The following is a 27,657-nucleotide window of genomic DNA, read 5'->3' as shown; positions in this document are numbered from 1 at the left end:
CAGTACAGGACATTAGTCAAAAGTATCTTTGTCTTTTAGTTGCTTCATTCCTTGACAGCCTCACCACAACGGTTTCCTTGTGTTCATTTACAGCATCACTGGCAACTGTAATAATCAGCACTTCAATGGATGGTTGTGTAAGATAAGGGTGTAAGGAATGCACCTAGAAGAGAAACTAGATAACTGATTTGCTTTCAACTGCCAAACTACTTGAATTAACGGTGGAATAATTACCTTTTTCCCATTTTTAATAATAACATTTCATGCTATTAAGCCATTTAAGCATCTTGTTTGAGAGTTCCAGCAGCTCTGCAGTGGTTTTTAATTTATAAACACGGATGAGGACCATAAACTTCCCATACCTTCCAGAGGATCTCTTGTGAGTCCCAGCTGGCTGATGATGTAACGAGGGATGTCCGTTTTGATGCCCTGGCCCTCTTTAGCGTGTCCTTCTGCGGCCTCCAAAAGGTGGTAAAATTCCTCTGGGTCAAACTCCTGAACACAAACAAACACAAACACACACACAAACACACACACGAACACACACACACACAGACTTTAGTATATGAACACTGTTTTAAAAGGGGGTAAACAAATCAGTGGTTTGATGAATGATGACATGATCATAGTTTATGTGAATTATACAGTTGGATGTCTAAGGAATCAAGTGTCAGCTCTGCTCAAAGTAGAGAAATACACCTTTGGACTGCTCTAACATCTGCAGGCATAACTACTGGCTATTTACTAGCTAGTTACACACGCATAAAGAAACATGTTAAAATATGAAATTTCTGATCTACTTCCTGTTTAAAAGCACTCAGAAAAGACATATTTAAACCTGTAATAAGAGTATAGGATTTATGTTCAAAAAATAAATACAAAAGATCTGTGGCACATAAATACAAGGGTAAACATATAGTAAATTTCAGAAGTTGTTGAGTGATATGAAACGTACCAGGCATTCCAGCAGTCGAGCAGGTCGGGCTATGATGATGAGGATCTTCTTCACCAGCTCTCTGATGAAGTTAACCTCCTCGCTGTCTGATCTCTCTGTGGACTACACAGCAAAATTCAAGATCTCAAATTTTTTCAGTCCACGATAATATGTCAAAAACTATCACAGTATATGCCTCCCATGTATGACTGTCACATTTGAGCTCTAAACATCTGACGCATCAAGTGATCTTTGAAAACCCAGAAGGTCACTTACTATTCTGAAGTTTTTTTCCAGAATCCTGAAAGATTCTTCTACCATCTGGATGATAAAATTATTATATCTGTGCACTTTTTTTACTTAGTCCAAGCAAATATGGTAGCCAGTCAGTAATAACATATACCCTTGCTCCCTTTGTTCAATGTGGTACAACATTTTAAAATGTTTTGTATAGTGATATCGGTATATATTGATTTTTCTTTCACAAAATGGCATTGCTGTTTTGCTTGTGTATTCCTTGAGGTGTACACTCCCATGAGAAAGTACACTTAACTTCTGGCTACCTGAAGTAGGACACATATTTACAACCTGAGTAAGAAGTTTAAAACCTTTTTTGATCTTGAACAGACAAAATATTAAAAAAAGAAGAAGAAAAATCATTATTTTTCCCAATATGAAATGCTTAGGTCTGTGACTCAAATGTAATTCAATTCATGAGAAGCACAAATTGGGTCTAGGTCCTCCTGTTGTAAAGATCTAAAAGGGCACATTTTCAACACTGTTTCCATAACATTTTCATGCTTTTTTATTGGTGTAATGTCTTTGAAAACATCTCTATGATTTCAGAGGTCTGCTAACCTCCTGAACAAGCCTCTCCAGCTTGTCAGTGAGCTCGCAGAAGTAGCTGGAGGTGATGAGTCCTAGCCGGCTCTTCTCCAGACAGTCACGGGCCAGTTCAATTATCTGGTGGTGAGCAAAGCCAAGCACACCATCTGCCAAAGGGAGGACGCTCTCCGGAGAGTTGCTGCGTATGATGTCCTGAATCCTTTCCTCCATCTGAGCTGTGGCCTGCAGCAAGAAAGGGAAGGTGTCTGTTTGGTAATGCAAAAGATAATTAATGGCCCTACGCGGCTGTAGCAAACATATTGTGGGCTCTTACTCTAGGAAACCGCTCCTTGTAGACGTGATTCATCATGATAATCTCATGGTCAAAACATGATGGAGATCTTCCAGGGCTGAAACATAAATTGGAGTAAAATCAGTATCTGAGTGGCAACGATGTCCAACGAATGCATTAGCACGTGAGGATGTTCTGCAGAAGTAAACAAATACCTGAGACTGCGTGAGCGGGGTCGCATGGCCGTTGCTCTGCGGCATTCATCCCCGGAGATACTCTCAGTGCAGAAGTGCTTCGAGAGAAAGTGCAGTTCATCAGGTGTAGGCTGGAAGGGCAGCTGGTGCAGCTTCTCCTGTGATGAACAGGATGACTGGAAATGAAACACATATATATTCAACATGAAAAGAAAAAAATAGATGGCATTTTTTGTGTGGATAAAAAAAAACATGAAGTGACAAGTTCTTCCCAAGTCAATTGGACAAAGACCAATAGTTTTTAAGTACTCCGTTATATTGATATATTTTGTTCTGTATAGCTGAAACTAGTATAGTGCCTGTTCAAAATGCACCTGTTTGGAACAGGCCAATTGCTGGGCCTGTGGCATTGCTAAGAAATGGTGAAAGGCAATGAAAATAAAGAGTTTTATTGTTGTCTTTTAGTCAACGATCCATTTTGATATCGCCACCGTCAGTGTTTAATGACGGCAGTGCTATACCCGTCTCGTCAGGTATTCTGCCGATGGTAATGTTAGCAACACACTTAATTAACAAAACCCAGGGTAGGTCTGATGAAGACTGCTGTCTTTGCCCGGTCAGCTCTGAGATGGTCTTGCACTGCCAGACATATACCCACAGCGCTGCGGAGGAAGCTCCGAGATTAAGTTATGTTCTGCCGTCTGTTTAGAATTGGTGAATTTACAGCTCACAGCAACTAAATAGAATATAGCATCTGGCTTTTGTTTGATATTTAGTGCCGGCAAAATGGCTTTTTATTGAGTTTCCTCTTAGCAAAATGCTCTGAGTGAACTTGACCTTAGCTTTTATTGTGAAGGGCAGACACGGAAGAGCCAGCGTTATGGTAGCACCTTTTTCTTCTCTCCTCAATTTTTTCATCAACCTTTATTGTGCGGTTGTTTAGTCTTGCTGTCAAAACTGCACCAAATTCCACACCACAAGGTCACTGGGTACCCAGGAAACCAATGTGAAGTAGATTGGATGAACAGTTCATGAGATATTTCGCGCACTCACTCTCTCATACTCACATACTTACACACTCTCTCACATACACACACACACACACACACACTCTCTCACAGACACACACACACTCTCTCACAGACACACACACACACACACACACACACACACACACACACACACACACACACACACACACACACACACACACACACACTCTCTCACAGACAGACACACACACACACACACACACTCTCTCTCACAGACAGACACACACACACACACACACTCTCTCACAGACACACACACACACACACACACACACAGTGTCAGACTAGGTGAGTGCATGATGCTTACAGAGACAGTGGAGCTGGGCGTGTTGGTTCCATATCCAGAGGATGGAAGGGAGGCCAACGACCAGCGGCGACCATCAGTTCTGTCACAAAACAAAGAACGAAGTGAATCAACAAATGAACAATTCCTTACGATGCTAGCCAGTGACAAAAATGTGATTTGTTCAAAGACAGACTTGCCTTTAAAACATGAAAAATGCATAATTTCATGTTTGAATTCAAAACATGTAAATTGCCTTCTACAATCCTAATGAAAACATGGTCGTAGATGAATCTTTGCTGTTGTTCAAAATGATTATATTATATACACAACACGGGAAAGCAGAAATGAGAGAAACAAGAACTGAATGCAGAACTGAAACTAGATGCCAGAATGGTAAAAGAAAACTGCTTCCGAGACAAACGGGAGGGTGGGGGTTTATGAACCATAAAGCCATGTGTGACAAATGAAAATTCAAAGGTAAATAAAAGCCTGACATGAAATTACCTGTCTGCTCTGTAGCAATGACTGTGGATTGTAATAAAAATACAATTACATGATATCATGTTGAGACATGGTATACCATTGATGTTCTTGGAAGCAGAAATAGACTAAAATAAGCTGAATATTTAAAGCTAATATGAAAGCCTTTATTGGCTGACATTGGTGAAGAACTCAACAACAACTCGGGACACAGCATACTCTTTTATTTTGAATGAATCTGCATCTAATAAGTCTCCCTCTGGTCCTTACTGGTTAATTTGTTCGGTTGTAAATCAAGTAAATATTCATGGTCGGGTGTACCTTCGTGCAAAGGAGAAATGAGCAGAGGCACTAGGAGAGAAATTTCTAGGACTGTCTTGTGGGCTTGTTCCTGCAAGAAAAACACAACATAAAATCAAAAACAAAACACATTTTAAAATAGGAAAACAACCTTCAAGCAAAACACATTTACTAATTTCAAATTGCTGCCAAAACAAACACTGATCAACAGAAATAAACCACTGATGGCTGCATTATTATGGATCATATTCCACATCTCAAACATGTTTGATTTTTGCTCATTTGTACTTCCCTGAAACGCTTCATAAAAGATAAAACTGTATAAAACTCAGTGCAAACATGTATTATCGCTGGTTTCTGTATAGGTAATGTCAGGGCTTTACAGCTAATTTGAGAAAAAATGATTAGAAGTGCTCCAAAAGTTAAATAAAAACAACCTAGAGCTGCAACTAAACATTTTTAATATTCATTAGTCTGTAGATATTATCTTGATTAAATCATTCCTAAAGAGCAAGCAGCATACTGAAGGTTTAGAGACCAGTTACTTCAGTGCTCTGGTTTTGTGAGTTGGAAACTAGGTCAGCAACCAGGCAAACTAAATAGAGCTCATTACAAAGTATAATTTTCAGCATATTCACTGAATGCACATTGTTGTGGACATTTTCTAGAACACCAGAAAGCCTGTTGTCTTAATGTCAAATTTCATCTCTTATCCTACCTTCCATTTACCAGGAATTGTCAAACAATATGTTTAGCGAATTTGTTTTTAAATGCCTCACAGCACCCAAGATATGTCTTAATGTCAAATGTGTGATGCCTGATGGCATAGGTGATAGTTGTAAACCTGGAAAAGGCACAACAGCTTCAACAGTTTATTTAAAGTGCACAAGAGTCACTGCACATGTTACAGGTTAAAACAGAATTAGAAATACTACAAAACGTTATATATGCAAATACACTAATATACAGGCGATAATGTTAATATAAGAACAGGACTTTATTCAAATAAAGAGGAGCTTGATGAGCAATCTCTTTAAATCTACTGTAGAAATCTTCAAATAATCATTATCAGGAGAACATAAAAGGACGTCATGGCGTAGTAAGAAGGCAATGCAAAGACATCCAGACAGGTGTTATATGATCCAACTTCTTAGATGTTGTTAAGACTGTCGGCTGCGTTTTAGACCCCATGAAGACCTCTTGTTGTCGTGGGTAGGCCAAAAATAGTGCTTTGCATTAGTTGATGCTGGAGGTTATAAAAGCATATACAGTACAAGGATTTTGGCATCTGAATTGGATAAAAAGTTTAATATTTGCCTATTGTTTGTCAATGAAAGAAGGCAGGCTTCGTTAGTGTTGTGCGATATAAGGGAAAAAATCTAATTGCGATTTTTTGGGATTAATTTTGCAATTGACATAAAGTACGATTACCGATATTGGAGCGAATTATCACTTTTGTATCATTATTTTCATTGAAAAATCTTAAAATATATATATTTTTAAATGATTTTAGTGTGATTTTTTAAAGGATCTGTACCGAACGAAGATTTTAGCTAGTAAGATAGGTCTTGTAGGCTGGGGCGTCTCTGCAGCACCACAATAGTTCATTCTGCAGCCCTAGTATTCGTAACATACTTGACATGTTATCTACCACGTAAATCTTTCAATATCTATCTTTGTCACTATGTCCTCCAATAACCATGCATGACTCCCTCTTTATAATCAGACATTATTCATAACAATGATAGTGCCACTGACCTAGTTAGTGATGAATGTCACCTATTTGATTGCACCGTAATCTTAAACACAGCCTATTAAAGATGATTACCTCCTCCTTTGGGAGTTAGACTGCACCTGAATAGACAGACTATCTACTGACTGTTAAGAACTGAGAGGAATAACAGGAAATATGGTTCAAGCTAATGCTGTTCATGAAATTATTCATGATCATGAGCAAAGGTTGGATCTGTTACAGTAGAAGTAGTACAGAAGTAGGACAGAGCCAAGAACAGAATTTAGAAGAAAATCATCAAATCTACAGTATATAGAAACTTTTTTTAAAATATTAAAGTATTCAGTTTATATGGACTCAGTTATATGCCTTCTGTAAATTGAACTGAAAAGGTTTTTTTCTTACCTTTGGTACCAATATTACGACTGAGACACAGTGTTAGGTCATCCCAGCGCTGAACATATTCATTAGCAGAAACCTGGCTTTCTGAGTCCATAATAAAGACTGGGCCCCTTTGTTAAGTAGAAGTACAGACCAAACACTGTGAGTTGCTGCTCTAACTTTGCTGACCAATGCCAGGAAATAAAACGCCCTGTGGTAAATGAGGCCTGGCCTCCCTCTGCTCCTGTGCATTTCCTCTCTGCAGGCCACCATTTCCTCACCCAGCACAATCACTGCCCTTCAACTTGCCACTGTAAGATTTAATTCTCACCCAAACTTTACAGAACTGACCTGCCAAAGATCCTGACAATACCATTTTAATGAAAACCCTTTAAAGCTTTGCTCTCTGTCAATGCTTTTTGTGCCAGACAAGCCTCATCATCCTTTGTTTAACTGTTTTTAGCTTTTGTCCATTTGATGATAACAATATCCTAGGAGGGTGCCAGATAAGTGCTGGTTTAAAGATCTGAAGAGGGAAAAAGCAGGAGGATTATATTTCTACTTGCATTTTCCTGTATTCTATATTACATTGGACTGCATTCTTCTAATGGTGTTTTTCCATTAATGGTCCCTGCTTGACTCGCCTCGACCGCGGTGCCCCGTTCTCTTTTTTCCACTGCAAATTAATACTGCCTAATGCTCAGTGTTGCCACAGTTACTTGGAAAAAGTAACTTACCAGTAGCTACTTTACAGATTACTTTATTTTAAAAGTAACAAAGTTAGATAACAAGTTACTTTATTAGTTACATACACACCCCCACCGCCTCAACAAAAATGACAACCGGTTTACAGTGAGGCAGCTCAGCATTTACAATAGTAGCGATATTGTTTATAATGGCATTTAAAAAAAGAGAGAGAGTCAACCATGTTTAAGGACAGCATTTACTCTACAAAGTACTGCCAGACCAACTTCTGTTTGGGAAAGGGGGGATCTCCTGCTCTTCCCACCACCTGATGGGACTTGCTCTGTATGTCTGACTGTGCAGTGCTGCGACTCCAAACGTTTCTTCCAATGATGTAGTGTTTTTGCAGCTGGATAGCAATTTGTTGCCACCAGCACAGTGTGTACAACAACGTTAATATTGCCATCTTTAGTGGACGCAAACTCAAAATAGTGACTGTATTTCGAGCTAGAAAACGTGCATCTCTCTCTCCTTCCTCCATTGTTGTTTATGTTTGTGTTGCAGCGTGTGTCGCATATGTGACTTCATTCATTGAGAATCAAGAAGAAAGCAAAAATATATATTTTTACTAAGGAAAATGAAAAAAATGTAATCTGTTTACAGGTTTGAAAATAGTTAGATTACTTGTTACTGAAAAAAGTGATCAGATTAGAGTAACTAACGCGTTACTGGCATCACTGCTCCTCCATGATGCAAGAAACTGGAGGCAGCAAAAAAAAAAAAAAACACTGGCTAAACTATTTAAACACGCTAAGTTTGATCAGGACACCCCCCATCTGTCACTTGTAATGATGACGCAGTGAATAGTGGCAATTATCTCCGACCAATCAGTAGTCTTCAGGTTGTCATGTCACCTTTTGGTATTGCCTCAGCTCGCTTGGAACCTCAATTGAGGTAATACTAAAAAAAAGTACCTGTTAGCAGGTACCAGGGAAGTTTTTTTGTAATGGAAAAATCAAAAAAAGACGAGAAGAGTCAAAGCGAGTCGAGTAGATACCATGCAGTGGAAAAACGCCATAATAGAACATTGTGGATCAATGGCTCAGCCTACTAGCCGGTATGTGAGGAAACAGTGCTTACACATTCATTAACAGACATGCATGTTACCACACATAGACTTACCTGTAAGAGATAAGAGAGGGGAGTGAGGTCGCTGTAAACCTGAAGACTGGCCGCTTCCTATCAGGCTTTTTCTGTTGCTCGTTCTGCAACTGTAAAACCAGAGTCAAATATTAGGCAGGGCACTGGACAAAGAAATTACTTATCGCATAGTTACTTATTGAAAGCAGGCAGCATATCAATGTGTTTATATTATTGTACTTATTTGATGTTACAATATATATGCTCCTCATCAAAGTATTTATATTTTAATTTGTACTTTGGCAAATTAGCCTTAATTTCAACTTAAAATTCTGTAGCTTGTTCAGGCCTTTTGTTGCTTCCATAAATATTATGTCAACACATTTGTGTCAACAGTAACTAAATTACATAGTCTGGGAACCAGACGAATCTGCAAGCTCATGTTTTATTTGCTCTGGCAGATGCATCTGGTCCTCCCCCCGTTGACAGATTTCCAGCTGACCAGATGCTGGCTGGGCCAATCACAACCGGTGATCCCACATGGGGCAGGTTTCAGGTGATGAAAACTTGCATTCTTCGTGCTCTACGCAAAATACGAGCATGAACATAGCTCAGTAAAGAATAGCGCCGCTGAGGCAATTTAAAAAACAAACAAGACGGCTGGCGGTTCTGTTAATCTTTCTGTTGATGTACTATTTTCCAATTCTGATATGAAAACAGACAACACCTGTTCACAGTAAATATTGATGTTACAATATCACAGCTCATATCTGCACACTGTGGTCTGTTTTACGTTTGTCTGTCTTTCAGGTCTATGTCACGTTTTGTTGCTCTGATTGGTTGTAAGTCTATCCAATCAAGTCATCAGAGTCATTTTGGTCTCAGCCATTAATTACGCCCATTGGAAATAAAAAATTTACCAAATCAAAAATATGAGTTAGTCTGGTGCCTAATTCACATTTGTGATTTAGCCTTGCAATATCAGGCTATGCATTACATCTATGACGACCAACAACATTACTGTTTCACTTCAGTTTTGCAAAACATTTTTTTTCTCTGTAAAACTAAATAATGAAAAAATATTAACTGCAAAATATTGGCTTTTCCCCTTAATTGCATTTAATAAAATTATTTACACACATTTTTGAGGCATTTTTGCATTGCCAGTTTTGGGCTTTAAAAAGCAATCCAACAAATCCAACTACACTTATTAAAAACACTCACTGACACGTATTTCTGACAACTCTATTACAGTACCAAAACATGGCTCAGGGGTCAACAGTAAATATTGGTGAATACATTGCCATGAATAAAAGAGACACACAGACATCCTGATTCAGTCACCAAAAGGCAGGTTCTCTGTGCAGCATTCAGATTTGTACATGTTTGTTGATCATGTTAATGCAAGTCTGTGACTAACCAGGGACCACTGTGATCAACAACATGTGACTCATAAATGTAAGCCCGTTTTTAACCTTGAGGAAAAAAATGCAATATTTCAACAAGAAATGGCAGCTTCAGTATTCAATGTCCCGATTAGTCGTGGGTTTATACTTTTAAATAAGAGGCAGAAGAGTCAGTAGAAACACATAATGCCTGAAAAAGCATAAATTCACTTCAAGGTCAGAGACTCAATGACATCCTGTTACATAACAACCTCACAGAACTGAACCATTTCCAACTGAATTTTTAAGATGTTATTAAATAATAATTCCATCCTTTGCATAATACAAACACAACAAAAACAGATTTACTCTCCAATTTCTCTCAGTGTTTATATATTGAAGCTAGAGTGTGTGTGTGTGTGTGTGTGCGTTTTTGTGTGTGGGTTTTTGTGTGTGCGTGTGCGTGTGTTGGGCTGTGCTTCTGGATTTTACTGCAGCTTTTGATGACCATAGCCATAATAACAGTAGGTAGTATTGTTATCGCCAAGCTTAAATGTTATAGTTTTCACCTTTGAGCTCTTGTTCAGATGAAGAGATGCGTCTCTGGCAGAAACCAGTGAGAGAATTTCTCGATGGCAGCATAGGTCAAACAATAAAGTTGTTCTGAATACTACAACTGTTAATGGAGTTTTACCTCTTCAGATTTTTCCCTTCTCCATCTCCATGCATTTTGGAAGTAGGTGTCCCTACAATAGCATTTATTCTATTACACAGAATCTTGGCGTGTTCCACAAGGGGGTTTCATACGATGGCGTATTAGGGCGGTTATAAAAACAAGAACACACAGTCACAGGTGCAACTAGCCTGTCTGTGTGTTAGAGGATTGCTCACACAGAACGATTAAATGCAAATGGTATTCTGTAATGATGCAGAGATGCATGAGCAGGCGGCCTGCCAAAAGCTCTGGACACTCCATGCCATGCTCCCAAAAACTTAGAATACAAAGATGTTGATGGTCACAAAAACAATTACAATATGTTTTGATAGTTTGCACATCCTCAAAGTTGCTTTTCTACCAACAACGTCCTGTACCTTTCCTCTCATGCTCTCAATCATTAATGCAGAAATGTATGTTAGTACATGAATACAAAAATGAAAAACAATAAGATTTAGCCCAGCTTGGGGCCTGTAGCTTCAGGTAACAGATTTCAGTATATCTACCTCAATCAGTATATCTACCTCAATAACACCAATGTATTAAGGTTAGCTAAATTTCTGCAGCACTTCTTGCACTGCTTATCCCCTTGCTAGTATTTTAAGTCATGTATTATGACTACCTTTTACCAGCCACATACACAAACCACACTTTACTAGATATTATGTACTAACCAACTAATGTAGCTTTACAGCATAAACAACAAAATGCTGTTTTGAATAAGTGCAAAAGATTGATACACAAGAGGCTTGTGGGTGATTTTTGTGCTCATGTTGCTGTTGATTACCTATGGGCAATTTCCCACAAATTTGATGCATGGATTTAACGACGCCAGAAATATCAGCAGACAGAGGGAGAAGCTTTCCTCCTGCCAAATGCTGAGCAATTAGCCACATAGTGATGTCTAATGTGATGATAGATGACAAACAAATGTGCAGAACTATAAACCAATCAGTGTTTCCAATGGCTCAGTGCACTTACGATTATAAATACAAGAAGAAGATGTAAACTTTTGATGATGCTTTAAGTTGCTGAGAAAATGTCTTGTAATTGAATATATAAGAAAGCGATTACGTTTAAGCAGATGTCAGTAAAATCTGTATTAAAAGTTCAATGTGATGTGAACTGCCCAAAGAGAAAGATGATTTGACCTAAAATATAGATATTAGAAGATTTGGCTCCTTTTGATCACAAAAAACTAACCAAAGGATCTAGAAATAAGCACATAACTCTTATTTGGTGTTGTTACCTGAATGAAAAAAAAAATTTCACAGTCGGTGGTTTCACTGTTGATTTTTTAAAACTCCTTCACCGTTTTAAAGTTCAATAACTGCAACATCTTTCCAAAAGTCAACAAGTAATTGTGGTGAATAATAGTGATTTCAATATTGATCAAGAAATGTGTGATTATGATTCTTTTCATAATCGAGCAGCCCTATAACTAATGCTAAATTATTATTCTGGTAATAGTAACATTATTGTCACCATGATGTGCCCATTTACTGAGTTTCTTTTAATGTTTTTATTTACATATTTTGGCACATCAACTTATACATTTCAGTAGTTCCTTTAAAATTCCTCTCATTGCGCACTGTTGCTGTCCAGTGTCATCCTCTGTTGCACCTGTTGTAGCATCACCTACCGAAGGCATGGGCCACTTTGCTTTTACAAGATGTTTTGTTTAGCGTCTAACTTCAGGAAAACCATTCTCTCTTTATTTCTATGTCGCTGCTTTGATGACATGGTGAGAGCTTTACTATTAATATTTTCCAACTGCTTGCTAATACAACTACCAAGACTGCTAAACTTGTTTTTCTTTTGTATAAAAGCTTTGTATTGTGAAACTTTGGTAAAATTTCTGTGAATGAAACTTACCCGCAAAAAGGAGCGGAACGTGACGCCATTAATGGCATTTTATTTTAAGAGCATGCAGTATGCTAGTGATTTTAGATAGTTTGTGTTTTTAAGAGACTCTGGTGACTCAGACTTGAAACCCGGGTTGTTGTCAAGTCCACCTCTGACAAGTCCACGACCAGAATTAGTCAAGACAGAGTCAAGACCAAGTCCAAAAAAGTTGGAGTCCAAGTCAAAACCAAGTCCAAATGAGAGACAGTCAATACCGAGACAGAGAAAAAAGAATCCTCTTTAGAGACAACTCCCTTACCGGTTTATAATTTATGTGATGTGAGAGACAGTATATCTTCTATTTTAAGATGATAATTTTGCATTGATATTTGTAATAATCAAAAACTAAATGCAGAGTAGCACACTATGGGATCAAATTATGCCATATTATTTACTTAAAATAAAAAATGGAAATGTTTCCATTCATGTACTACAACCCTGCATGAAACCCTTGAACAAGTAATCCTCACAGAAAAATTAGGAGATTTAGGATAAGAACACAACACGTTTCTTGCATGAGAACCAATGACTGGCAACAGCATTAACCCAAGCTGCTTGTAGTTCCCTGCAGTTCTGTTGCCAGAAAAACCAAATTAATCACACTAAATCAGAGGGGAAACCCTGTTTTGACTGAAATCCAATTCATCCTTGTTTACTCAAGTGGGTTCCCCAGCAATCAAGAGTGTGGACATGAATCATTTATCCTGATGGGGAGTGAATAATATCTGGAACACAGGTGCTGAGTTAAAGAGGATCACATTTAACGAGATCTATTTATACCCTCTCACTGTGGATTAGGCCAAGAGAATGCCACATAACTGCCCAATAATTCCTCTTGTTACTTCATGCTATCACTTGCCATCCTAGTGTTTATTATAACCTCTATTAGAGAGGGGAGTACCACTTTAAGACATTCAAATTACTGCATCTCAATTACTTTACAAACAAAAACTGTCACAGGCCAACTTCTTAACATCTGATGTTGAGGCCCCTGTGTGGCCAGGAAGGCTGAGTGAGTGGAAAAACGTGTCGCTATAGAGAAGCTTTAAAGGGAGGGATAAAGATGCCCTGGGCTTAGATGATAGGGAGAAAGTAGGACAGGGTTGTAAGCTATACTGCAGATATGTGAGATTCCTGGAACAGATCCATAGGAGGGTTTACCAGTCTCGGCTAAATGCAAAATCCTCAACCTCATCACACTATTGTTGTTGTATTACACATGAAATCTCCACATGCGTAGCTACAGATTCAACGACTAAAAATACCCTTTAAAAAGGTGCTCATCAAACTTCACATATCATAGTTTAAATATTTAACAGTACCTTAAAGTTTACATTTATTGTTTTGTTTTTTACACTGACCTACTTAACTGTAACTTTATTATTACAAAGTAATCTCAATCTGTCAAGAACGATTTTTTAGATTTCAGTTTGATAACTTATTTTGGGTACAAGAAGAGGCAAAAATAGATAAAAGCCTTTGATTAACAACTCTCTATATTCAGATAAATCTGAAATGTCTGATCCTGACCTATGTCAACAAAAAGCCACGATGAATCTTTTTCACTTTTGTGAGTTTTGCTCCCTTGTCAGAGCTGTCAGGTATGCTGACAAAGCGCAGCGCTGCTCCTCGCTGACAAACACAAATTCAAAGTTACTCATATGACACACATGGCTCTATTAATAGTATTTAAAAAAACTTGCTGCTTGGTTAAAAGCAGTGCAGCTTTTTTCCTCACTACTAAATCTGCTTATCTACTGTTTATCTGAAGATGTACAGTATTACATATTTATTTAGATTCAGCTTTGACAAATTTTGTTTGTTTGTCAGGAGCTTATATTTTCATGTAAAGTGCATTACTTTTACATGGTACCTTATGGTACTAGAGTCATTAGTTGCAGCTAAGTTCTTACATTTTGCAGTTTAAATTATTACAGAATAAAGTTAACTGCATTTTCTTTTCTATTTTGACTTTATGAATACAGATGTGTCACCTTGTTTATAAATTTACAGTGTCTTGTTTAATGCTTAACAATTGTGTTGAATATTATGAGCTTAATCAAATTTATTCTGATCTTAACTAAAAGAAAGAGGGAAAAAAAAGACCTTATTGTAATGACATGGGGAAAATAAGTGGTCTACATGCACTTATCATTGGTGACATCCATTCCGGCTGATTTAATTTCAGTTAGAGGAATCACTGATGATCTGTAATGAAACTTCCCATCAGTATGTATTACATAAATAATCAATTCATTTCATTTACAGTCAATCATCAAATTATTCACAAAAACTGCAGAAAAACCTGTCTGTGATCTCAGATTGTGCTTTTACAGCATGATGCTTCTGTTTTCCATGTCCACTAAATCTAACAGCGGTTTTCAAATAAAAAAATATTTTGCTCTAATGCAAGTTGTCCAAAAGCAGCCAGTTTTTCATGTTAAGCTGTTTTGCACTATAAAATGGGTCAGGACAGGGATTAAAGATAATATCAGTTATATGGGCTTCACCAAACCATATACAAAAAAACAAGATCAAGTGGTTTAGCTATTAACCAGTTGCTGAATCACATAAACCAATTAAATGTTTTTAATTCGGTAATGTTAAAAATTCTAAAGAATTACATCACATAGTACGAAATGTAACACTTTCTCAGAAGCACTACTTTGATAGAGAAATGAAAACATAACATCACCAATCAGTAACGGAAATATATATAAAAAAAAAGAAGAAAAAGAACTCAAAATTTCCACCTTCCAACTCTTGACTGTGGAGAAGGCATATAGGGAAGTACACATCCTGTGTAAGGAACATGAGCTTGCTTCAACAACAAACATTCAATTACCAGTTGACTCACAAAGCAAATAATACACAATAGGCTAAGGGCACACCCAGCTTCTTATTCATGTTGGCCTCTTAAAACATCTCTGTTGACATACTGTAAATACTAGGAAAAACATTCCTCCTGCCAATCAGTGTCCAGAAAACTATACATTTTAAAGTTACTCATTTCGTAGGAAAATTAGCGTTTTACTCAGGAAAGACAAATGTCAATTTGTAAAAATCACAGTCTGTTAAGCAGCATACCTTATCGCAAAAAAATAAATACGGCAATTCTTCAAACTGTTACCTCTTGGACCGGCGCAGGCGGGCTCCACTGAAGAAATGTGGCATGTTAAAGTTGGACAGTACTGTCCACAGACTAGAATCTGACATTGTGTCCGAGTCATGCCAGAGAGGGAGATGTAAAGGGGGCTTCAGATGACACGGTGAGGAGAAGCGATGACTTTCAGGGTTCAGGAGGATGCGAACCCCAGAGCAGTCCTGACACGTATTCCTACAACAGCTCTTAGGTCCAAACTTCCTCTGCACAGGCACATCTGCAGCCAACTGCGGCATATACACACAGGCAGAGAGGACACCTAGTCCTCCTCTGTCCTCAAATCAAAAGCAACCCAGGGAGGATCCTGAAAGGCACACAGTGTGTGATCCAGGTCAGGCGTTGACAGCCTCCACTGTTGCAGGGATACGACACCTAACACCAGCTGACTTTTTGTTTTCCCCTCTCACTGCGACTGTGCTCCATATCCCAAATACTCACCCTGCTCCCTTAGCTCAACATGCTTCATATCATGTAACAGGCATCTACCACTTCACATCCTGTGCAGGGGGGTTGTGAGACAGTGGGGTGCTGCATCATAAGCAGATGCTGCTGTGCACTTGCAGTGTTCACAAACTGGCTCCCCTCCAAAAGTTCGATGGGTCAGTGTATTAACCAGGACCGGTTTGAAATGGAAATGCTTTGCTTTTGCATTGATTTTTTCTGCTAATGCATACATTCTACCCTCAGTTGTTCCCTTTATAGACAGTCCTAGCTCCTTTATTTGGTGGCAGCCTTACCTTAACTTCATCACCTTTAAACCTTGACTCATGTTTCCTGGTCGGCAGATAAGCAGCAAAACACAAATGACTACTGAAAAACATGCAGATCTTGAGTTTAAGCCTCATTTACAATATCCATATTTATTTTAAAATATTGGTAAATTCAATTTAGCCTGTGAAAAAAAGGTTGGAAGACTCAAGCATGCATGAAAATTGGTGTTTTGTCAGATCAGTAATGAATTTGAGAGGACTCACGTGCAGGACTCGTGTTGTGTGTGTGTGTGTGTGTGAGAAAGAGAGAGTTTTGAGTTAGATGATTACAGTGGCCCGTGGGGAGCAGACAAAGTCTCTGAAGTAGCGGTCAGGGCTTGGAACAAAATAATATTCCAACATACCATATGAACCAATACGAGCACAAATAATCCAACTTCAAGAAATTGATTACTTATGTTCAATTACCATTTTCCACAGGAGAGAGCAAAGTTCAGCATGTTGTTATAACAGAACTCAAAAGCTGCGATAAGTGCGCCTCTTCGAGGTGCAGATTCTAAGGTTGCCGTAATCTTATGATTAATTGAGAAGGTTACTTTCATAATCCAGCTTCAAACAATTCTTCTTGTCTCAAAAAATAAGTAGCCATTGACCTCATATTAGCAAGTAAAAACGAAGATGATGCTAATCAAATTAAAAGACAGATTGCCAATAATGTGGTCTAAGGTCAAATTTATGGACCAGTGAATTACGTCAATTGGTTTAAGTCATTTGTGAAACAAAAAATTACCCAAATAACCTGTGTAAAAAACATTTAATTAACTAAAACCAAGCGATTACCCAAATTATTTAGAAAAATAATTGTCAGATTAATCAATAATAATTATTTGTTGCCGTCTTAGTCCCAATCCTCAAGTGAATATACTCTGGTAGTAACATGTCTCTGCTACATTGCCTTCTTGGCATGTCGATCATGACAAATATTAAAACGGTCTTGATTGTTTTTATATTCTTGGCCAATTTCAAATGTAAGTATTATTTGAAGTCATAATGAACTAAACCAAACACAGCTGGAAAGACTAATTATTTCAGCAGTGACAGTGACTTCTAAGCACCAGCTTGGTTGTCTTATAGATCATCTTTCTTGTCACTTATAATACCAACAGTGAACCATAGAGCAAAAGAAGTGGAAAGACAGGCTTCACTGAGGAAGTGCACACTCAGACCTGAGAACCATCACGATGCTGCAGATTAGTCCAATCACTTGCCAAGTGCATTGCCTGGAAGGGATTCAAAAGCTCAAGAAGAAAGAGAGAGAGCAAAATACACAAAAGGAGGAACACAACCATGACTGCCACAAAACACAGCTTCTACTTGTGTGCAATAAAGTGTTATCAGAAGCCATTTTGTCAGAATAAAGTCACTGCGTATGCCTGTGTGTGCATTCCCTCCGAGTGGCTCAGTCCGGCTCCCTACAGGCCAGTGTGACAGCCTTCACTCTAATTATGGCTCTGCTCTGTTTCGGTGTTCCACATAAGAAATGATGCTTCAGATGGTTCAAAGTCAAACTTGCATAGAGCAGCATGAATAGGGAGATCACCGGCTACACTGACATCACAAGCACAACAATTTGGGTTGCTGTCCTCTTACTATGATAAATGTTTCTGGTTATGATTTTAAGATGTGAGAATACAGTGTGTGCAGCGTGTTTTGTATATTTACTGTATTTTTACACGCAAAGAAAGCTTAACAGTGTTACTGTATTCTCAATCTAGGGAACAATGCTTTCATACAGTAAAAAAAACAAAACCCTACCGTAATAAAACACAATAAAATGTAACCCTTCGCAGCAAATTAATTAGCTCAAACAATATGTTGTTCATTTTCATAAATTTGGGGAAAGGTCAGCATATTTTGTCTAACAGTTGGTGGGTTTGCCTGGACATTTCCTTGCTTTATAAGCAGGTGACCCATTAAAGGTATCCTGTGGCGTTTTTTTATTCACTATTCAAAACACATGTGTATGGTTGAGGTCTAACACACGTGATGAATGCACTTTCTTCCTTATAAAAACATATGCAAAGCTAGTTTTTAAATATCTTGAATCGTGCAATGTTTATTATTTATTATCCATTTGTGCTAGCTTCTTCTTCCTTAGTTTCTTGGCCGACTGTTGATCAGCACAATGATGTGAAACCGACAGAAGGAATGTGCATTGCATCTTTGTGTGCATGCATGATGTAAACAAAGTGTATAAACACGGCTCAAAAGAATAACTAGTGGTCAAAAAATCCACAGGGTATCTTTACATTCCAAGCTAGTTAATAAATAAAAAAAACTTAAGCTATTAAATGCAAGTAGCAACAGGTTTAACAGATCAGCTATACTGGGTAAACTCAAAAAATTTGAACCTGGCTCAAGTTTCCCTGCTAGTTTCTTGTATTGGCCAATCCAAAACACATTCCTGGTAGATTATTTTGTAAAGTGAACAGTTCGTTGTCACACAATCCTCACGACAAAAGATAAAAACATGACTGTCATTATGATAACCTCTCAGAGACCGAGTGTTTCAAACTGCTGTGCTGAGTTTTGCGCTTCTTAAAGCCTTCAAACTCCTAAGTCTGTTATTTAAACTGAACTTCTTGGATCATATTTCATGTCTGAACAATTCCTCTAACAACACACCCCAACCATTGCAGCCTCTTGTATTTTTATCAGGGCGGTTTTCAGTCTACCTTGGCCTGGTGGTCTTAGCTGAACAATAGCCACAACTAAAAATGTCAAGAGCAGTAAGCCACCTATTGACTGAACTCACAAAAAAATACATAGGTAATATATGTATAGTCATTATGTACAATGATTTGACAAAACCTGAAAACAATATATTTTAATCCATTGAAAATCCTGACCTAAGAGTTCTATATCAAAACAGAAACACAGAGCCTTAGCAGTTTAATTTTCAAGGTTTACATGTGCACCAGATTTGAACACCTGCTTGGACAAAATCGAGTCCCTGGTATGATAAATACTGCAATGTCACGCTAACTTTGCCACCAACGTATTTATGGAACATTAATCAGTCACTAACAACCTTTCTGTCATATGTAGATTAGGTTGGTTCTGTGCGGCTGTAGGTGTAGATGGTCCTACACTGTGGTGTTTTAATGGTGTAGAAAAATGTTCTCTATAAACACAAGTTATGGTTTACTGCATCATTATTGGAACATCTCAGATCATATACAGCACTGCAGCACCAAACCCCATGCATTGGTACATGATGGAATAAAAACTAAAATTGTCAATAGAACAAAAACAAAACAGCCAGTATAAAACATCTCTACATTTGTGTATGGAGCTGACTCACTTAAATGCCTGCTTCGCTTGAATCTGTTTGAAAGCTGTGCAGAAGAAGAGATCAGAGGTGACTATGGGTGGGTGTTTCACGCTATTCATTGATACAGAAAATACTTTAATATTGAGTGTTTTGAATGAGATGAAAAATTCATTCCAACTATTTCTCTTGACCAAATCTCTTTCAAAAGCATCTTGAATAAAGCAAACAAAAACCAATAAAAAGCATAGGCTGTGACTCTCTTTTGATCAGTAAAACAGACATTTCTTGAGGAGTGAACGTTCCATTTTTTAAAAGTCCTGTTTCTTAGATTAGATAATAATTTATTCATCCCACAATGGAGAAATTCCCTTGTTAAAGTGGCATTTAATAAAAGATACTGTAAAGTAAAGTGAGGTGGCCATGGTACAAAAAATAATGCAATGTAAGTAAGTGACGGGAAATTAAGTTGAATAATATATAATTAAATAATATAGCAAAAGTAAGTAACCATAATATGATGATGATGTTGAAGTGTAACCATAATATAAATATTAGGCAATTCATCTTATCTTTCATATCATCAAAAGGCACTGGCGACCTTTTTATCAATTTATCCAACCAGGCAGTATATACATAAACAGCAGCTAGGCAACACAGAACAACAACAGGAGGGCTTAATGACACATTTGAAAGTGAAACCCAGAAGCAGGCTTGGCCAAGAAAAAAAAAAAAAAAAAAAGACCGATTCAGAGCTTCTTGGCGGGTGAAAAGAAGGAGTTCGAGGAGAGGACAGCTATCTCAGACATCACTGATGCACATTAACTCCCAGAAGAAATAATCTTTTCAGTGACACAAGGATGAGAGTCTTGATGTACATATATTAATCTTAAGCTCTTTTAGCACACATATTTTTAAATACTAAATTTAAAAACTAGTTGAGATATAAGCAGTAAGCTTGGATAGGAAACCATATTTAATACTGTTCACTCCTAAATGAATCAATCCAGCTGGGATTCAGACTGATTGAGACCATTCTTTACTTTGATGTATTGCAAATGCCACAAATCCTACTTAGCACATGAAAGAGGAGCATAAACCTCAGAACAGAGAGGGGCAAGATGGGGGTAGGAGGGGACACTTTCAACATTACATAAGCTCTGTGTCATCCTCTTTCAATGTCATTTCAATGGCAGATGATTTTAGGACAAACTGAATATCCAGTTGAAGCCTTATGATGCATGATGACAACATGCACTAACAGGCCTTTCAAAACAACATCGGCATGGTTAAAGAACGCTTGCTTACCTCCAAAAATGAAATGCGTGCAGCGGGCTGCACGGACTGCAGGGGCTAGTGGGAGTGGGGCTCAAGCTTCGGGGAGTGAGGCTGTAAGTTAAATGGAGTGTATTGAATAGTTGTCTTTTATCACACACAGGACAGAAACCCCCCAAGCTCTGACACGTGCCCAGATGAATACCGCAGCATCATGAAGAGTAATGACCCTTCTCAGATGAACCAAAATTGTGTTTAAAGAGCAGGTTCGCATGGCTTGTTCTGCAATGTTTGTTCCACATGGGAGAAATCTATCCACATAGGTAGTTTGATTAAATTCAAAGAAGAAAAACGAGCACTCAACCTTTAAAAGCTAAAGATTATAAAGTAAGTTACAGATTAACCAGATTTTACATTCTTTACTGGTTTCTTTTGATAATGTTAGACATATCTTATCTCCCGTGATTCAAATAACACAAAAAAACTCACTTTGTCTATGTGATGTCATAGACTGAGCTCTACTTTAACTGAACAGGGGCACTGCAGAGCATTAGGTCATATAGAGGTGAGTAACTTCTACTGCAGTGGCAGTCCAAAATACACTTTTAAAAGGACAAGTCTGGTGATTTTTCATTAGGTTTATTTTGAGTCAATTTCACATGCACCATCCTGCTGCAGTAAATACTCAGTGGTACAACTCAGTGGATTAATCCACTGATGAAAATACTTCCTGACAAATGTAGAATTTCCTATTGCTTGAATAACATTTGGTAAAAACTAGTGTGGCAATGTGTTTTTGGAATTTACTGAGCCTTTCACAAAACTGAAACTATACACTCTTGACAATTTTTTTAAAAGATTTACTTCTTCAGTAAGAACAATGGGCTTGGGAAAGTAAACCACAGAACGGCTCAAGAAGTCAGAAAGTATTGAGAGCAGACCAACATGTTGTTGGTTTTGGTCTTCTTACAGGATTTATTGACAACTCAAATGAAATAGAATATATTTAATATATTTTAAATCTGCACCAAAATGATTGACGGTTTTAAAGCAAATTCAGCATCGGTCCATGTGTGCGCTCTGAATAGAAGCTTTTAAAGCCTCAAATCGAGGGGACCATAACAAATACCTTGTTGACCTCATTACATTTTTTTTTAATCAAGTCCAACGAATGACTGTGGCTTTGATAAAAGGGGAAACCTGCCATGTAAACACACATTGATTCACTGCTTTTTACCTGATTTATCATATCCAACACAGCCTGCTACTCATCATAGGTGTGTTATTATGAGTATGTGCGTGTTTCCTACGTGTGCCTTTGTGAATATACGCAAGTGTGTCATGCCAGCAAAGACCGCATGTTGTGCAGTTGCGGCACTCCTTTGCATTATTAGTCTCTCTATCACACACATGTGCATGAAAACATAAATGTGAACACACTTGCACAAGCACACACGCACACCTCTGTTCCCTAGCTGTGAAGGATTTGACATTAAGGTTCCTGCTGCAGATGCTAATGCTAACACTGCACAAGCAACAGTAAGAAACAGCAACAAATATGACACAGCGACAGATGAAGCTACACACCGCAGATGAGCTGCCTCCCCATAGGATAACGGAGGAAAATACTCACTCTAGCGTTAGCCCTGGAATTCTCAGCCTCTCCCGCTGGGCTTTCATGGCTGAACTGTGCTCGTTTGCTCTATTGTGGTCATGATATGCATTCACACTGACTGCCTGCCTCCCGTCCCCCCCCCTGCACTGACAAAGAGCCAAACCCAGCCACCACAGTGCGATGAGACGGATTGGTTTTCTCTCCCCCCACAAAAAGGGAGGGGGCAAAAAATGGGGGCTACAGGATTTGTTTTGGTCTTTTCACTTCCTACCTTGAAGCTGTCAAATAAGATCCTCAGTTGCCTGCAGAGGGCATGGAGGCAGGACAATAGCCTTTCTTCCCTCCCCTAATACACGCCCCCTGCTCCTTCACAAACGCATGCACATATCTATCTCAGCCCCCCTTCCACCAGCTGGTGACTTGCTACGTAGCAGAAATGAATGCAATAAATTAAATCTACATTTTATGTGCTCCTCTTATACGCAGTCACCCTCACCGATGCTAACAACGCATGCACCATACAATGCTATGTCACCACAACCACAGGAATGATGTCATCTTTGAAAGAAAAACATATTGCACCAATATACCTGCCAGTCCACGTCAGTCACTGTACAGCAAGACAGAATACACTCGCACCTGGCGTAATGTCCTTTCTATACAATTATTCATACTACTAAAGAAGAAGAGCTAAAACATTTCTGTATTACATCTAACAATACAGGCAAGTATGAACATGAATTGAGTGTTTGTAGTTAACGTAGCGAGGGATATGAGTGTTGGCTGTGATTGGGGAGTCAAATACTGTAGCCCAAAGTAATAAAGCACAATGACGCAGCAGAGTGTCAAACCCCTGCAGGGATTTAAAAGACCATAGAGGCTACGGATTTTAGTTAAATCAGCCATGATGTATTTATCCACATTTATGTTTCTGTAGATGCGTTATTGCCAAGCCATCAGGACTGCAAGAATTCAAAATCAATCAATGACTCACTGGCAAAAAATTGTCCAAGGATTAACTACTGCATGACAAAGAGGATGCTTATTTAGATAATTTGACAACACATTGTATAAATAAATCACAATAAAACTACAGAAAATGTGCTGTATTTGCAATGAGTCAGCTACAGTAACTGCTGTATGATGATGGAAAAAGTATAGAAAGACGACCAGACAGTCAACCCACTGACTGACTGACTCACCGAACATCAGAGTACAGTAATGAATTCTTTATTATGAGCATATTTGAGGAACTAAGACCCACTGCAGATGACACAAACCACTGCATTAACCACATAACCACAGTAGTTGAAGCAGGCAGGAACTGGAGCGTTAGAAGACGCAGAGTTGTATCTAGCGTAAAGCAGGTCAAGAGTCAGCAACAAACTTTCGAGCACACAATATTGCCCCACATGTTGATCTGTAATTTCCAGGCATTTTGACGCTCAATTTGTTTTTGCTTTTTATCTTTTTACTCTGATTTATTTTCCATCTTGCAGTTAACGTTCAACAAGCTAGCTGCTGTTTATGGACTTTCATATATGAAAATAAAATAAAACCTGGACAATCCAAGCGAGCCTAGTTAAATCATTCGTGTGAGTAGAGACTGTTTGGCGGAAACCCAAACCTCCGACCCATGACTTCCTGTCACTATAAGGTAGATTGAAGAAGATTTTTTTCTTATTTTTCTGAAAGTCAATGAGACACTACAGCATTTTTAGGGTGGAATGATATTGCCCTGTGTCCGAAAATGTGACTTGGATTACGCAGTGGATTTAAAAAGAGTATTAGCAAGATGTAGATAAGGCAACAATTTCAAACAGCAAACTGAAAATATAAATAAATAACACTTGTTATAATTGGTGCAAGAACTGCCTGAAGAAACGTCGTGGACATTTTCTGTTTGTCGTGAAGTAGCTACTCATTATCGTAAATGGTTTGGAACTACAGTTTGTTTTGTTGACATTTAAAAAGTGTTGACTGCATTTTTTTTTCGTAAATATTAAGCTTTTCTTCACAGTATGTCTTAATATAGATATGTTCAAAGATAATCATTTTATAGCAGTGATTTTTCAACATCCCAACTAATAAAAATATGTAGTCAAACGCTTCTCTGTTTGGCTTTGTCCTTTCAAAACTTTAGTTATGTTAGTATGAGTCTGCCTCTACATTGACAATGACACACCTTTGTCTTAGTACTTTCTTTTAACATGTATTTAGTCATTTTTGACCACTTGGAGGCAGTGCAACAATCTTTAAACAGGGTTTTCAAATTATTAAGTGGACATGACAAAATTGTTTGTAAACAGTTGAATATTAATTCATCCAGCAGTTACGAACTAACATAAGCATTCATTCAGATTCACGTTTGTCATCCTATTTCCACGCTCGGCGGCGACACTTAACCAAAACAGCAAAGTGTGGGCTGCAAAACCCAAACAATGAAGTAAAAGGTGAAAAGCTCTGTGGAGCCGAGTAGAACTGCAGAGCTGAGTGATAATTCTCATACAAGCGACACTTTTCACATTGAGCATAATGTAACAATACTGAAAAGTGCAGCTTTAAAATAGAAATCCATAACTTTACGCACATTTTTTAAAATGACAGGTGTTGTGGAGGGAAATCAGCCTTTGCAAAGTAGAGCACTTCTGAGCCTATGCTTGATTTACATGTGCATTAGTTTTTAAAGAGAAAAATTTCAAACATCTTCTACAGTTGCACTATACACATTCTGTATTACCTTGACAAATTAACATTTACATTTATAATTTACATGTATCCATTTGGCAAACGCTTTTGTTCAAAGCTCTGTACAAAAGAAGTACTAGCCAAACAACAATAGATTAAGGAGGTGACAGTAGGAGCAAACTAGAGGAGAGAAACAGAGCATATTACGTGAGTAGGTACTTTCTGAAGATACAGGTCTTCAAGTGATTTCGAATGCAAAGAGGGAGTCAGAGTCGAGTTGGGTAACTCATTTCCCCGCTCAGGCAGCATACAGGAACCTGGGCCGATCAATTCGGCTACATCATATGCTGTCAACAAATGTGTGCCAGACCCAGGAATGTATGTCATACTAAAAAAAAACTCCGGAAGGACTGCAGCAGCAAAACTACTTCTCATAAATCTCAGTAAATAGCTAACCTCTGACAACAACTTAATCTGCAGTGATCATCTTCATGAAGTGGGGCTGACAGCATCTGTTAAACTGAATATCACCATAAAAAGACCACGTAACAGAATCTACAGTCAACAAGTCCTCTTTGATATCCTGTTACATGGCAAAGCAGCCCAAGGAGTAGAACAGCTTTGGTCCTTCTGAGACTGAAACTGCAAAAGGCTGTGTTTTGTGCTGAAGGTGAGGTATAGGAAGCTAACAAAAAAAGCTAGACAAAATTGCCAACACACACAAATTACTCATTTTACATTATTTAATTGGACCCAGCAAGAGACTTCCAGTTGTTAAGGTCAGCCTATAAATAGATTCTATTTCTCTTCACACAAGTAGAACGACTCATGTTAAAAACAACTTTACATATGACCACCTTGAAGATTAAATCCATCAATTTTTTGGCTGTGGAAAAAAAAACGCAACAATAAATGCCCCCTCAAGATGTATAAAGTTTGTGGAAAGGCTAACCTTGGCAATTAACTACCATATTGACAGCAGCAAGCATGTCAATGACTTCAACTGTTCAGTAGATGGCTCTCTGTCACAGAAAATCAAATTTCAGAGGTCTATATTTTACAAACACTGAACTGACATGGACACAGAGTTTGAAGAGTTTCCTTTTGCATGTAATCTTTTTTGTGATTAGAAGATATTCCTTCCCCAGCTCCTACATCTGTAACATTAACATTTTATCACCAGCCCTGTCTAACACATTGAAATCAAGCACATGACAGACACGGCAGTCAGAAATAAATACTAATCAAGAAATAAGAAAGCAAATACTGTATATGTAGTGGTTTCTTGATGCTCACTTTATTATTTTATGTGACAAAATAGTCTAAAAATCTATTTGCCGCTTAAATCAACTGGAATTATGATGAATTTGAAGCAGATATACTTTGTAATATCCAAACACCATTACTATGGTTACCAAGGTCACTAGATGCACCTGTGCACTAAATATAAACCAATGAAGTTGGTGATCTCACAGCAGACGTTAGTAATGGCTCACCTCTATTACAGTAGGTGCCCCCTCTGGTGAGGTGCCAGTGAGGGCAGCAAAGTGTCATGGGTAAATCTTTCTCTTCCACCATGAAATATATCAAACTAAACCAAAATCAATAACCAGGAAGTCCATTTTGCCTTCACCTGGCTTAAACGCTGCATTTCATGGTCAAAGAATTATCTTTTACAACATATAAAACTGACAAAATAGGACAGCTTGATTTGTTGTACAAATCCTCTAAAGGTTTAGAGGTACACCATTATAAGAAACACATCATGTATAGTAATACATTAAGTATTCCACCCTTAGGACATGAACTGTGCTTTCCAAAATGTTGGAATAAAAGAAAATCCATCCACTTATTGATCCTATAAGCAACTAATTAATTCAAATGTAAAGTACATCATATTTATCAAGCAATGTTTGAAAAATAGAAATGATTCTGTGCAAAACATGAACCCTTGCATAAGCAAGTGTTAGTGTTGATCTTTAGAAGTGGAGTTGTATGAGGACTCATCCAGTAAGTGTACTACCTACAGTCATAGACAGTTAAAGAAATGGACCAACAGATCCCATTGCTCTGGACGGAGACCTGTGAAAGATGTTAGAAGCACTTCTCTGGTGAGTTCTGAGCGTTACTGCGCAGCTTCCACCTGAGCTTGCCGACGTAGATGTGACGTGAGCAACCTGTCTTTAAGGTGTAAGTTTTCTGGTAGCTGTGCCAAGAGAAATCTCAATCATCCCCAATCAGCAGAGACGTAGAGCGTAGGTATATGTTAGGGGATAACATGGCACAGGCTAATTATTGCTAACTAAAATGCTTATTAACATTAGTAATTAAACGAAAACAGCTAATGTAAGTCCAAACTGTCTTTGTGCTTCTCCTGACAATACGGTGATTTGTCAACTATTTTTACAAAAACGTGCTACGGAGCCATAACGAGAGATACAAGGTAGTGGATCATTTTATACATTGTTGTGTTTATTTAGAAATGAACATGGACAATTTAACGCTAATTTAATTTAAACGCTTCAGATGTAAAGTTATTCACTGTCAATGTCATTTGGCAAAGGGCCGTG

The 27,657-nt window shown here is 38.1% G+C and overlaps 1 protein-coding gene across 16 annotated transcripts in view; it reads right to left on the bottom strand.

Annotated features, from left to right (window-relative positions):
* mast4 (microtubule associated serine/threonine kinase family member 4) overlaps positions 1–27,657 on the bottom strand; it is an 84,441-nt gene that overhangs the window by 17,691 nt on the left and 39,093 nt on the right. For 4 of the 16 annotated variants that reach the window (XM_034895588.1, XM_034895594.1, XM_034895589.1 and 1 more), the window contains 9 exons: positions 8,343–8,431; positions 4,385–4,454; positions 4,088–4,108; positions 3,605–3,683; positions 2,267–2,421; positions 2,094–2,169; positions 1,793–2,002; positions 956–1,057; positions 363–495 (listed from right to left, as the gene is read on the bottom strand). In XM_034895588.1, coding sequence (XP_034751479.1) covers positions 363–495; positions 956–1,057; positions 1,793–2,002; positions 2,094–2,169; positions 2,267–2,421; positions 3,605–3,683; positions 4,088–4,108; positions 4,385–4,454; positions 8,343–8,431 — 935 coding nt within the window. Of the gene's footprint in view, positions 1–362; positions 496–955; positions 1,058–1,792; positions 2,003–2,093; positions 2,170–2,266; positions 2,422–3,604; positions 3,684–4,087; positions 4,109–4,384; positions 4,455–8,342; positions 8,432–15,435; positions 15,916–20,817; positions 20,899–22,417; positions 22,705–27,657 lie in introns of those variants that run through there. The other 12 variants (XM_034895592.1, XM_034895603.1, XM_034895601.1 and 9 more) reach the window with 10 other exon arrangements.

The sequence above is a fragment of the Etheostoma cragini genome, chromosome 16 (assembly GCF_013103735.1).
Source record: "Etheostoma cragini isolate CJK2018 chromosome 16, CSU_Ecrag_1.0, whole genome shotgun sequence".
In the NCBI taxonomy this organism is placed as follows: Eukaryota; Metazoa; Chordata; class Actinopteri; order Perciformes; family Percidae; genus Etheostoma; species Etheostoma cragini.
Note: the sequence above shows the minus strand (reverse complement) of the source record. Positions and strands in the feature narration are given on the sequence as shown.